The sequence below is a fragment of the Saccopteryx leptura genome, chromosome 10 (assembly GCF_036850995.1).
Source record: "Saccopteryx leptura isolate mSacLep1 chromosome 10, mSacLep1_pri_phased_curated, whole genome shotgun sequence".
Taxonomy (NCBI): Eukaryota; Metazoa; Chordata; class Mammalia; order Chiroptera; family Emballonuridae; genus Saccopteryx; species Saccopteryx leptura.
In genome coordinates, this window is record NC_089512.1 from 73,923,487 (window position 1) to 73,936,584 (window position 13,098).

The 13,098-nt window shown below is 46.6% G+C and overlaps 1 protein-coding gene across 1 annotated transcript in view; it reads left to right on the top strand.

Annotated features, from left to right (window-relative positions):
- Positions 1 to 13,098, top strand: part of ADAMTS9 (ADAM metallopeptidase with thrombospondin type 1 motif 9) — a 177,490-nt gene that overhangs the window by 142,090 nt on the left and 22,302 nt on the right. The window contains exons 31-32 of the mRNA XM_066350504.1: positions 8,180 to 8,350; positions 12,115 to 12,309. Coding sequence (XP_066206601.1) covers positions 8,180 to 8,350; positions 12,115 to 12,309 — 366 coding nt within the window. The remainder of the gene's footprint in view (positions 1 to 8,179; positions 8,351 to 12,114; positions 12,310 to 13,098) is intronic.

Below are 13,098 nucleotides of genomic sequence, written 5' to 3' on the forward strand. Positions count from 1 at the left end.
CTCTCAGCATTAAGGAATAAATCTCCCAGGACTTGAAAGTTCTCTTTTCTCTTTTTTTCTCTTTACCTTGATAACTCTCACCTCCCTAGTAACTCTATCTCACAGCAAGGCTGCCCTTCTCCCTCCCTTCCTTCAGTCACCCCTGTTTACCCTTCATACTCAACCAAGATGCCACTTCCTCCCTGAAGCCAGCTGATGAACCTCTACACCAGTGACTGTGGAGCGTGAGCACTCTCATTGTTGTTGCCTGTTTTCCTCATCTGTGTGATCCACTGTTTGGGGTCAGAGAACCTGTTCACCAGAGCTTTCCCAAGCACTCAGCACAGTGCCTAGAGCAGTGAAGACACTTGTTGAAAGAATAAAATGGATGGAGGAACAAAAAGATAGTTGGAGGGAAGGAAAAGGGAGGGGAGGGGAGGAGAGGGGAAGGGAGGGGAGGGGAGAGGGGAGAGAAAGTACTTGCTAATTGATGGCCTTTTCTCTTTAGAATTTCTTTTTTTTTTTCCTTTTTGTGCTTTTCTGAAGCTGGAAATGGGAAGGCAGTCAGACAGACTCCCGCATGCGCCCGACCGGGATCCACCCGGCACGCCCACCAGGGGGCGATGCTCTGCCCATCTGGGGCGTCGCTCTGTTGCAACCAGAGCCATTCTAGCGCCTGAGGCAGAGGCCACAGAGCCATCCTCAGCGCCCGAGCAAACTTTGCTCCAGTAGAGCCTTGGCTGTGGGAGGGGAAGAGAGAGACAGAGAGGAAGGAGAGGGGGAGGGGTGGAGAAGCAGATGGGCGCTTCTCCTGTGTGCCCTGGCCAGGAATAGAACCCGGGACTCCCACACACCAGGCTGACGCTCTACCACGGAGCAAACCGGCCAGGGCGATGGCCTTTTCTCTTTAAATCTTTAGAATGTCTTTTAGAACAGTCAAGCAAATTCCTGTTTTCCTGTAAGGACAGCTGTTTTATTTTATTGTCACATTGCCATGGACAAGCTGTACTGGGTACATCTGGCCTTTGCAGAGCTGCCCACCCCACAGCTGTTTGGCCCAGGGAAGGGACTTGGTCCACTCTCATACATATTTGGATTCTAAGAACTTTTATTGAGATCAGCTGTGGAATGATTCCCAAATTTATCTCTGTAGCACAGAAAAGTTAGAAATGAGCAGCAGGTCCTTGGTCAGTTGGTTACAAAGATTTTAATCAAGTTCCCAGTAGGAAGTGATCAAGTTTTGATGTGTGTACAAGAGCCAGATATTAACTCTTTATTATTCATTCAACAAGTCCCTATGAAGCACCTGCACAGGCACTAGGCATTAGGGATGCAGCAGAGATTGTGGAGTGGCCACGATGGGATTGACAGAGAGAACAGCAAACGTGTCACATGAGACTGCCAACTGTGAAAAGTGCAGTGATGGGAAGAAATGAGCGCTGAGAGAGACAGAGAAGGCCAGGCCAGGCCTCCCTCTCCAGGGTGGTCAGGAGGCCAAGGGCAGGCGAACGGGGTTCCAGGTGGGAAGAGGGAGGAAAGAGCCCGGCACCTTCACACAGAAAAGCAGAGCGTGGCGGGAGCCGAGGGAGAGGGGACCTGATGCTGATAGGATTTGGGACACAGGAGTGACCAGGTTAAGGACATGCCCTGTAGCCCAGGGCATGGGTTTGGGTTTTCTTCAGAACAGGTTTTACAAGCCCCTTCATGACCTGACTTCTGCCACCTTCCGGCATCCCTATCTCAGACCAGAGGTTCTAACAACCCCAGTTGCTGTGTTCATGCCCGTGGCAATCACCTGCAGCCCCATGGCTGCAGAGCCCGTCATGTCCTCCTGCAGCCCCTGCCTTGTCCCTCACTGCCCAGCACTGCTCTCAGCACTGTGGGCATTCCTGCCTCTTGTCCTCCCCTGCTGTCCCAGTGTGTCTCCTCCCATTGTCACAGTCTCTGTTGGGAATCCACATCTGCTCACACAGCCACATAAACATTGAACCCCAGGGCCAACAGTATGTCTGCTATCTTGACACATAGACCCCAAGCTGGGAGAAGCAGCCAGCCTGGGTGTCACACGGAGACAGAAGGGGAATAGGAAGGTATCAGGGCTGTACCTCAGCACCCAGCATAGAACTTGGCTGATTGATGGCCAAAAGCATGAATGACTTTAAAGTCATGAAATGTCTCCACAGTTCTGTGTCTACCTTTTTCTCTCACAAATATACAATTTTGGGATCAAAGTACCCAAAATGCTCATTCCTGAATTTAGTGTGAGCTTTGAGAATAGAACCTATTGATAATTTAAAGACTGCTTCTTTTTTAAATTTAAAGCAATGTTGGCTAGGTTGGTTGTGCAGCACATAGAGCATGGGGCTGTTCCGTTCGTCCTGTGCATACACCATCTGACAGTGGTGGCCTGGCCCTAGAGACAGCGGGACTTTCAGCCATGGAGAAAATCAACAACCTTACAAGGCAGAGTACGTGAATGTGAAGTGATTTCCTCCCCCAATACCCTCCCCCCAACCCTGTCCCAATGGTTAGGGAATGTCACCAAAAAAGTGCAAAGCACCTTTAAAGTGCAAAGTACCTTAAACGTTTATTTTAGGTCTTACTCTCAAATTTGGAAAATCATCCTCTGCCCCAACCCTGGTAACTGCAGCATATTTAGAGACAGCATGTTGCCTGTGACATGATGGGTGTCCACCAACTCGTCCCAGTGCTGTGATGATTTGCCTTCTGAATCAGTGTGGCTGGAACTGCAGGAGGTTGGTGGTGTGACTGAGATACATGGTGTACTTTTTCCTAAAAGCTGTAATGAAACTTGAGAAAACCTTTGGAATTAAAATGAGGCTAGTTGACCTTTCCAGCTGTTTTTTAGGACAATTCTAGGTCATTTTCCAGGAGAAAGGAAAAGAGTTCATGAATCACAGCGAGGGGAGAGCCGATACCGAAGGCTGATGACAGAGCCCAAGCCCAGGCGGGTTTGCTTTCCGCCCGCTCCGCCTCGTGCTGTCCGAGCGTCCAGAACTGCCAGAGAAAAGCTTGCTTTGTGATTTCAGAATGCCTGTTGACTCATTCCAAAGCACTGAGCATGTCAGTTCCTTATTTACCTTCATTTCTCATGAAGTTATACTCAACTGTGGACAAAAAGGGCCACATACTAAACCTGACAAGCTCAGAGGAGGCCAACGTGGTGAGCCCTACAAACTCCAAGACCTAAAGTAGGCACATAGGATGATCTGATCATAAAAATTCCTCCCTAAAATACAGTCATGAGGGTAGTCACGTCCTGGACCTACAGCTCCTTTAACAAAGGTCAGTGTTTACCCTGAGTCAGCCTCTATTTTCCTTCTGCATCTAAGATAACATGCCTTTGAAATGTCAGTGTAATCTCCCATTTCGGAGTCCCCAGGGTACACCACGCACCAGAGCAGACACCACAGAATTCCTCATTGTTACCTTGTTCCCGGAATTCTCTGTGCTGGAAATGTTAGCGGTTAGCCATCCTGTACCCACCAGTGTTAGAGATGTGTCTCTCCATTTTACTTTGTATCCAATCCCAGAGACTTCCCAGCTTTGCTCTCTCTCACCCCTTAATCAACCACCCTTAGATTTCACGCAGCCCTCTGTACGTCTTTCCCTTTGATCCTGATGTACAAAATAAGATGCCAAACTGCCATTCTCTGGAGCCTTTTCTCAATCTGATGAGATTTTGCTTCCCAGCAATTGTTGGTTTGGCTCAAATAAACTCATAAAAAGTTTCTACAGGTTTGGATGTTTCTGGTAAGGTTTCCCAGCTCCCTTTTCCACCACTGACAAAAGAGTTTCTATGGTAGTTAAACATTCTTCAAAACCAAGAGAGAAACACATAACAAGTAGAAAGTATTTAGTAATCCTTGCATTTCTGCTCTAAACTGTTACTCGTTGACACAGACTAAAGCCCTGGGGGTGAGAGGAAGTGATGAGACACTGGGACATTTAGTCCAGGTTGGCTGCTCAGTCCTGTCTCTGAGTCAGGGTCTGCATTTCTGAGCCACTCCTTTTTCTAAAGGGAGTTAAGTATTTCTTCTGCATATATCTACATAATACAGATTAACCACGGTTTGTAATATTCAGTGGCTCCCTAACTTAGTTGGCATTTTTAAAATAAACAAAGACATTATTACTTCACAGTCATTCCTGGCACCCTCCAGGGGCACAGAAAACTCCCAAACCATAGAGCCAAGATTGAGCTAGGCGCCGGACCCAGCCAACCTCCTGCACCAGGTGAAAGGGATTTGCTCCTCTGTGCTCATCTCATAGTGCTTTAGGTTCATATTGGTGCCCCCGAAAAATCACAAATAACTTCACTTTCTAGATATTGAGGTTTTCTTCCAAGCAGCAGAGATTTAAAAAAATTGTTTTTCCAAAGACAAATTTTGAGTTAAGGTTGCAAATGATAAGGGACTACCAGAACACACCATATATTCCTTCTACTTTGGCTCACAAGCTACGGTGTATCGTGTGACCCAGCATTTTCACTCCTAGGGATGTGCCCAAGAGAGTTGAAATTAGGTGTTAAAACTTACACATGTATGTGCACAGCAGTTCTAGTCAAAAGAAGGGAACAACCCAAATGTCCATCAACATTCGAACAAAATGTGGTATAGCCATACAAAGGACTCTAGTTCAGCAATAAACAGACACATGCTTAACATGGAAGAACCATGAAAACATCTTAAATGAGAGAAGCAGTCACAAAAGGACACCTACTGGATAATTCCATTTATATGAGATACCCAGAATAAGCAGATTCACAGTGACAGAAAGCATATTGGTGGTTGCCACAGGCTGGGAGGATGAGGGACCACTTAACAGGTCCAGGGTTTCCTTTTGCGGTTAGGAAAATGTTTTGGATAGATAGTGGTAATTATTGTACAACATTGTGAATAAGTGCTACTGAATTATACACTTTAAAATGATGAATTTTATGTTATGCATATTTTACTACCAAAAAAGAGGAGAGGAAAGGAAGGAAAGGAGGAAGGAAGGGAAGGAGGGAGGGAAGGAGGAAAAAGAAAAGAAAGAAAAGCATGAAGCTTATCAGGGAAGAATATATTTTTTATTTTATTTGTTTATTACAGTTTACTGTTGATATTTTATATTAGTTTCAAGTATACAGCATAGTGGTTAGATAATCAAATGCATCATACATAGTTATTACAATATTATTGACTATAGTCCCTATGTGTACTTTATATCTCCATGACTGTTTTGTACCAATAGTACAGGGTGTCCTCAGGTTACGATAGTCTTGACATATGACATTTTGAGTTTATGATGCTCACTCCCATAAAAAACTTTAAAAAGTCGAGACGTGAGTGTTTCGGCCCATGCTGTTAGTGCCCTACTTAAGGACTACAGGGGAGCTAGTTGGGTTGCCTGGCAGAGGAACGCGCAGTGAAGCAGCACGAGTGAGGGAGTTGACATCCCCCAGTAGCTTACCGATGCCATTTTGGACTGTTAAAAGCATAAGTGCTACGTTTGTGTTGGACTCGGGTGTGTTTCAGCTTACACCAAAAGTCAAGTTACGTCACTGTTGTTGGAACCAAACTGTGTTGTAACCCAAGGACCCCCTGTACTAATTAATCCCTTCATCTTTCTCACCCAGTCCCTAACCCTCCCCTCATCTGGCAGCCCTCAGTCTGTTCTCTGTATCTGTAAATACGTTTCAGACTTTTCATCCACTCATTTATTGATGGGCACTTGGGTTTCTTCCAAATTCTGGCTATTAGAAGTAACACTGCAATAAACATAGGAATGCGTATATCCTTTCGAATTAGTGTTTGGGGTTTCTTTGGATATATACCCAGAAATAGTTATAAGGCAGATCCATTTTAATTGCCGAGGAATCTCCATACTGTTTTCCACAGAGGCTGCACCAGTCTGCATTCCCACCAGCAGTGCAGGAGGTTTCCCTTTTCTCCACATCCTCGCCAGCACTTGCTTGTTGATTTATTAATGATAGCCATTCTGACACATGTAAGGTGATATCTGATTGTAGTTTTAATTTGCATTTTTTGATGATTAATGATGTTGAGCATCTTTTCATATGTCTATTAGTCATCTATATGTCTTCTTTGGAGAAATGTCTATTAAGATCCTCTGCCCGCCTGACCTGTGGTGGCGCAGTGGATAAAGCGTCAACCTGGAATGCTGAGGTCGCTGGTTCAAAACCCTGGGATTACCTGGTCAAGGCACATATGGGAGTTTGGGAGTTGATGCTTCCTGCTCCTCCCCTCCTCTTTCACTCTCTCTCTCTCTCTCTCCTCCTTCTCTCCTCTCTAAAATGAATAAAGTCTTAAAAAAAATTAAAAAAAAAAAAGATCCTCTGCAAATTTTTACTTTTTTTTCCCTTAAGTGAAAAACAAGGAGGCAGAGAGACAGACACCCACATGCACCCCAACTGGGATCCACCTGGCAAGTCCCCTATGGGATGATGCTCTGCCCATCTGGGGATGTTGCTCTATTCCTCAGCAACTGAGCTATTTTAGCACTTGAGTCGAGGCCACGGAGCCATCCTCAGCACCCGGGGCCAACTTGCTCCAACCAAACCATGGCTGTGGCAGAGAAAGAGAGAGACACAGAGAGAGAACAGATAGGGGGAGGGGTGGAGAAGCAGATGGTTGCTTCTTCTGTGTGCCCTGACTGGGAATCAAACCTTGGACATTAACAGGCTTGGCCGATGCTCTACCACTGGGCCAACTGGCCAGGGCCCCTCTGCCCATTTTCAAATGGTCCTGTTTGTATTTCTGGTGTTGAGCTATACGAGTTCTTTATCAATTTTTAATTTTAGCCCCTTATCAGCTATGTCATTAGCAAATGTCTTCTTCCATTCAATAGGTTGTCTTTTTGTTTTGTTGTCAGTTTTCTTGGCCATACAAAAACTTTTTAGTTTGATATAATCCCTTTTGTTTATTTTTTCTTTTGTTTCCTTTGCCCAAGAAAATATATCAGAAAAAAAAAATTGCTAAGAGAAATGTGAGAGATTTTGCTGCCTATGTTTTCTTCTAGGTGTTCTATGGTTTGGAGTTCTTAGATTTAAGTTTTTAATCTACTTTGAGTTTACTAATGTATATGGTATAAGAAGGTGATGTAGTAGTTTCTTCCTTCCTTTGTTTCTTTCATTTATTGATTTTTATTTTATTTTTTTCTGCATGTATCCATCCAATTTTCTCAGGAAAGAATTTTGAGTTAAATTGGCCCCAAGCTTAAGTGGACAGTGTAGAGATAGATCATACTAGGACAAAACATACCAGCTTCTGTTTTTCTCACTTAGCTCATGGGAATAAATATATTAGTCCCTCCTACCGCACAAAGAGATGCATGACCAGGGACAAGTGACTTAGGTTGTCTAAATCCCAATTCATTCATCTGAAAAGTGGAGGTCATAGCAAATGCACTCTTGCTCCCTACCCCTTGGTCTTTAACATCTGTCTTTGCTACTAAAACACTTGCTCCTGTCTGAGAGCCAGGCTGTGCTATCTGTGCCCACTCATGTTCACCCAGGACCTACCCCAGGGCCTGACACTTAGTAGAAACGTGATGAAGATTTACTGAATGACCAAGGATGAGAGCAGTTCACCTGGAGAAGAAAGGGCTTTAGGGGCCACAGGAAAACTCTACTCAAATCCTTGAAGGGGAATCATTGATGAGAAATGAAATTTGTCCTTCATGCTGCCCTAGAATTGACCACTAGGACAAGAGTCTGGAACCTGCAGAGATACATGTAGTTCTGTGTGTTAAGGTGAAATAGGCCACTTGGACAGGTAATGACCTTCCTAACTCAAGAGGAAGTGACTAAATAATAGTTTGAAAACCATTTGGCCATAGTTTTGAAAAGATTCCATGCTTGAGTGGGTGATTGAATTAAATAGAACTTCAGGTCCTTTCCAGAGCTGAAATTCATTCATTCCTGACCCCTTCCTGCATTCACACAGCCACTCACTGAGAGTTTCTTGCTGCGCCAGGAGTGGTGTTGCAGGAATGAGTTCTCTGATGACACCAGCCTGCAGAGATCTCAGTCTTAAAGGTGCTATAGACAGGAGAGCAAGTAATTACAACAGGATACTACTCTTCCATATATAATAGATACCAGGTATCATATATGTAACAGGATACTATTATTCTATTATTCTTTCATGTCAACACTCATTCTTTGTCTGTACAGTGCACCAAGAGCTGTGGCGAAGGCTCCAGGTCCCGCAGGGTGACGTGCGTGCAGGAGGGTGGCAGCAAGGTTCCCAGCGTGCACTGCGACAGGAACAAGCGGCCTGCTGACCACGAGAGCTGTCGCTTGCAACCCTGCGAGTACATCTGGATCACAGGAGAATGGTCGGAGGTACATCCTGGGGATTGTGTTACCGCCTTCAGGTCAACAGTGGCCTGAGAAAAACAAAGTGATGAGGCAGGACTGTGGGAGACTCGTGCACCTGCCAGTTCTGCCCCTGAGCTCTGAGTTCTGACAAGTCCCTCAGCCTTCTCCACCACAGTCCCATCTGTGCATATTGGGGGAGGTGCACAAGGTTGTCTGAGCTCCTCTCAACTCTGTTTTTTGGGGGGGTTTTATTTTTGTATTTTTCTGAAGTTGAAAACGGGGAGGCAGTCAGACAGACTCCTGCATGTGCCCGACTAGGATCCACCTGGCACGCCCACCAGGGGGCAATGCTCTGCCCATCTGGGGCGTTGCTCTGTTGCAATCAGAGCCATTCTAGCACCTGGGGCAGAGGCCACGGAGCCATCCTCAGCGCCCGGGCCAACTTTGCTCCAATGGAGCCTTGGCTGCGGGAGGGGAAGAGAGACACAGAGGAAGGAGGGGGGGAGGGGTGGAGAAGCAGATGGACGCTTCTCCTGTGTGCCCTAGCCGGGAATCGAACCCGGGACTCCTGCACGCCAGGCCGACGCTCTATCACTGAGCCAACCAGCCAGGGCCCTCAACTCTGTTTTGTGATTCACCTTGATGTCCTGTTCAATGATTTTTGAAGAAGTTAAGACAGAGGCTGCAAATTTTTAAGATGCCTCTCCATGCCTGAAGAGAGTGAAGTGTAAGAAAAGGTTTTAGTGTCAGGGAGACAGTAGAGAAAGGTGAAGGCAGGGAAAAACCAGCACATGGTGTGTAATGAGACAGGCTCTCTCCCAGTCTGGCTGAGGCCATTTGCAAATGTGGGTCCAGTCTCATGGAAACCTGACTTCTCAAGAGAGGACAAAAATCTGGAATTTTATGTGAGGTCTCCTAATTTAAAAATATGGAAACAAATTATTTGTTAAAAACATTGTGTGGGGCATGCCAAACATATTCTTGGGCCAGATGTTGGTTACCCGTTTAACAACCTCTGATCCAGAGTAACAAAGTAATTTTCCATAACAGACAAGGAGTCTGAAGTATCTATCCTTTCTTCTCTCCTCCTGGATACTTTTTATTATATAACCCAGCAATAGTAACAATAGTGTGATTATACTAATTTCAAACCTCATGGTATTTTCAAGTACTGAACGATCTGTAACATCAAAACCAGGTGCCATTTGCCCAGAAGAATTTAGAGATGTGAAAGGGAAGTGCCCGTTCAGAGTAGAGGAGCTGCTGAATCAGGTCTCTTCAAGTGTTTAAGTGTGTTGAGCGTTGAATTGTTTCTGTACTAGAGGTGGTCCTGAAGACTTTTCTAACTCTGCCTCTCCATCTTTCTCGGTCATTTTGTCTCCCTTTCCTCCCAGAGGACATTTGGCAATGTCTGGAGGCATTTTTAGTTGTCACAACTTGGGGGAGTGGGATGCCCCTGGCAGCCACTAGAGGCCAGGATGCTGCTAACCCTCCTGTCGGGCACAGGACAGGCCCTGTTCCCTCTGCCAGTCCTTGGTGTGATGTGGGCATTCTGCTAAAAAAGTTTTGGTCTCTTTCTAAGACTTGAGTCATGTTACTACTATAGCTTTAATAAAACCTTAATCTTAACCCGAAAAGATGAGATAGCGAGAAGGTTTAAAAATAAATAAAAGCCTTCCACACATCTGCAAATTGTATCACAGATTGAAAAAATATGCAGCTATACTGACAAAGTTTAGAGGGCTGGAGACAGGACTTTCACACAGATACAAGGAACATGGGGAAGGGACCCTAAAAGTGGAATGATGCCAAAGGGACGGGACCAGAATTCCCTCTAGAAGAGCCCTGTTACCTGGGACTCTCGGTGCTCCTTTCTGTGCTCAGCCCATTGACTGAGGACACACTGCTCTCCCTCCCTGGAGATGAGCCTCCTGTACTTCGGAACTGTGGTCTGCAATGGATGGAGGAAGCCAGAGGCCGTGTGTGTTCTTTCCAGAGTCTTGTCAGCGATGTGGAGGTTTCCAAATAAAACCTGACTGTATTTGGGCTCAGCTCCATCAGCAAATGCTTATCTGCCCCTGCGTCACCACAGTCACAGCCACTGAGCTGCTTTGGCTTCTGCGTGGTGGGGGTCAAGTTTGCATACTTGCCTTCTCAGACGCACAGCCTTGATGAAATTTGTACAGACTGAGGTCACTGCACACCGGCGCTGGGGTAGACGCTCTGAAATCCCCACAGCTTGGACAGAGCGTTTGTGAAACTCCTCAGACTAGCCTCCCTCTCCTGACCTGGTGTCAGCTGGGTCTTCGGGCACTTGAACAGCAACAGCCAAAGAAGGAAGAAACGGACGCAGAGTGTGTACAGGTCTTGAGCCAGCTGGAAGGACTGCTCTGCGTGCCTCTGCCTGGGCCTGTTCCTTTCCTGCCTCTGGGATATCTTCAAGGAAAGCCTGCTCCCTGGACAAGTTTCAGGAAAGGAAAGCCACGTGGCTTAATGTAACAAAGCTCAGAAGACGTTAGGAAAGGGCAACATTACGGCTTTTTGTAGTAAGAACTAATGGAAGCTTTGGTCCCTTAGCCCAGAAAAGCATCACACACCACAAGCTGCCTGCTCTCTCGGGCGTAGTCTGGCTCTCCTCAGAGAGCCTTTGCTCTCAAGAATCTTCATATTCCACCTTAAGTTTTGTGGCACTGTCATGGAGGATGACCAGTTATTTGATGACTTGAACTAAAAATATCATAAAAACTAAATTTTTTAAATCAGCTTTATTTTTAAATAATATATAAAATACTTAGTTAGCAGGAGAAGTTGAATAGATTATAAAATAAAGAACCAATTAGATGGCCCATCACAGAAACAAACTGGGACACTAGTAATATATTTGTTTCTTCTCCTTTTGTGTATCTTTGTGTATCTTTAATTTTTTTCTTTATTTTTATTTTTTATTTTTTTATAAAAAAATAGGCAGTCAGCAGACTCCCACATGCGCCCGACCGGGATCCACTCAGAACGCCCACCAGGGGGCAATGCTCTGCCCATCTGGGGTGTCGCTCTGTTGCAACCATTCTAGCACCTGAGGCAGAGGCCACAGAGCCATCCTCAGTGCCCGGGCCAACCTTGCTCCAATGGAGCCTCGGCTGCGGGAGGGGAAGAGAGAGACAGAGAGGAAGGAGAGGGGGAGGGGTGGAGAAGCAGATGGGTGCTTCTCCTGTGTGCCCTGGCCAGGAATCGGAACCGGGACTCCTGCACGCCAGGCCAATGCTCTACCACTGAGCCAACCTGCCAGGGCCTAGTTTATGTATCTTTAAATACATTCTAATTATGGGCAAAGGGTTAAATGGCTGACAGAGAGAGAGAGGGAGAGATTTCACACTCAACTCAGATGGGCTTTGGCTCTCTCTCCAGGCCACTGGGTCAGTATCTGATGTGGTCATTGTAGGTTTGGAAAAACATGATTTGCCGGCCGGTGCATGGGTTTTGGAGGTTGTAAATTGAACCAATGACGTCTGGATCTCCCCCCACAACACCCACATGCCCTCATCTCCCCCTTTGAAATCCAGAGAAGAGACTTGAGGTGCCCCAGCCTCTGTGGAGCGGTAGTGGGAGCACTAGGCTCAGAAAACGTTGCATAGGGTTGCCTGTCTCCTGTATGCTGGAAATGTGTGAAGCTAATAAACTGAGAGCCTTCCGCAGCATGGCCCAGGTGTGGCATGCAGTGGAGGGCAGGGGTTTGTTGTGGCTTCCCCCAGGGCCTGCTCCAAACTTTCCCCTCACCCCTGTCTCCTTAGTGCTCAGTAACCTGTGGCAAGGGCTACAAGCAAAGGCTCGTCTCCTGTAGCGAGATTTACACTGGGAAGGAGAATTATGAGTATAGCCACCAAACCGCCACCAACTGCCCGGGCACCCAGCCCCCCAGCGTCTACCCCTGCTACCTGAGGGAGTGCCCTGTGTCGGCCGCCTGGAGAGTGGGCAACTGGGGGAGCGTAAGTAGATCACTGAGTCATCAAGTAGTAAAGCTTTGGGATCGAAAGCCCCCTTAAACACATCCTGCCTGACAACCCCAGGTCGTTCTCCCTCAAGAGACCTGGTGAGAAGAAGCAGTCAGCATCTTGAAATGGGCTGGTTGGGCAGTGGGACTGGCTGGCCAGTGTTCAGTGCCTCGTTCTGAAGCCAGGCAGCCTCTGTCTGATGCCTGCTTTGGTCACTTCCCAGTCGAATGACCTTGGGCAAGTGCAGAACTTCAGGGTCTCAGTTCTCTCCTCTGCAAAATGGGTAGTTGTCAAGATGATAGGGGTTAATAGAGAAAAAGCACTTATGTTATAATGATACATTTTGAGTTGCATATATTTTCCACAATTTAAAATTATTTATTTTTTTTTAATTTAGTGAGAGGAGGGGAGGCAGAGACAGACTCCCACATGCACCCTGACCGAGATCCACCCAGAAAGCCCCCTATGGGGTGATGCTCTGTCCATCTGGGGCATTGCTCTGTTGCTCAGCAACCAAGTTCTTCTTAGCGCCTGAGGCAGAGGCCAGGGAGCCATCCTTAGCACCTGGGGCCAATTCACTCCAGTTGAGCCTTGGCTGCAGGAGGGGAAGAGAGAGAGAGGGAAGCAAGAGGGGGAGGGGTGGAGAAGCAGATGGGCGCCTCTCCTGTGTGCCCTGACTGAGAATCGAACCTGGGACTTCCACATGCCAGACTGATACTCTACCACTGAGCCAACTGGCCGGGGCCACAATTTAAAATTAAACAGCACCTAGATATTTGTCAC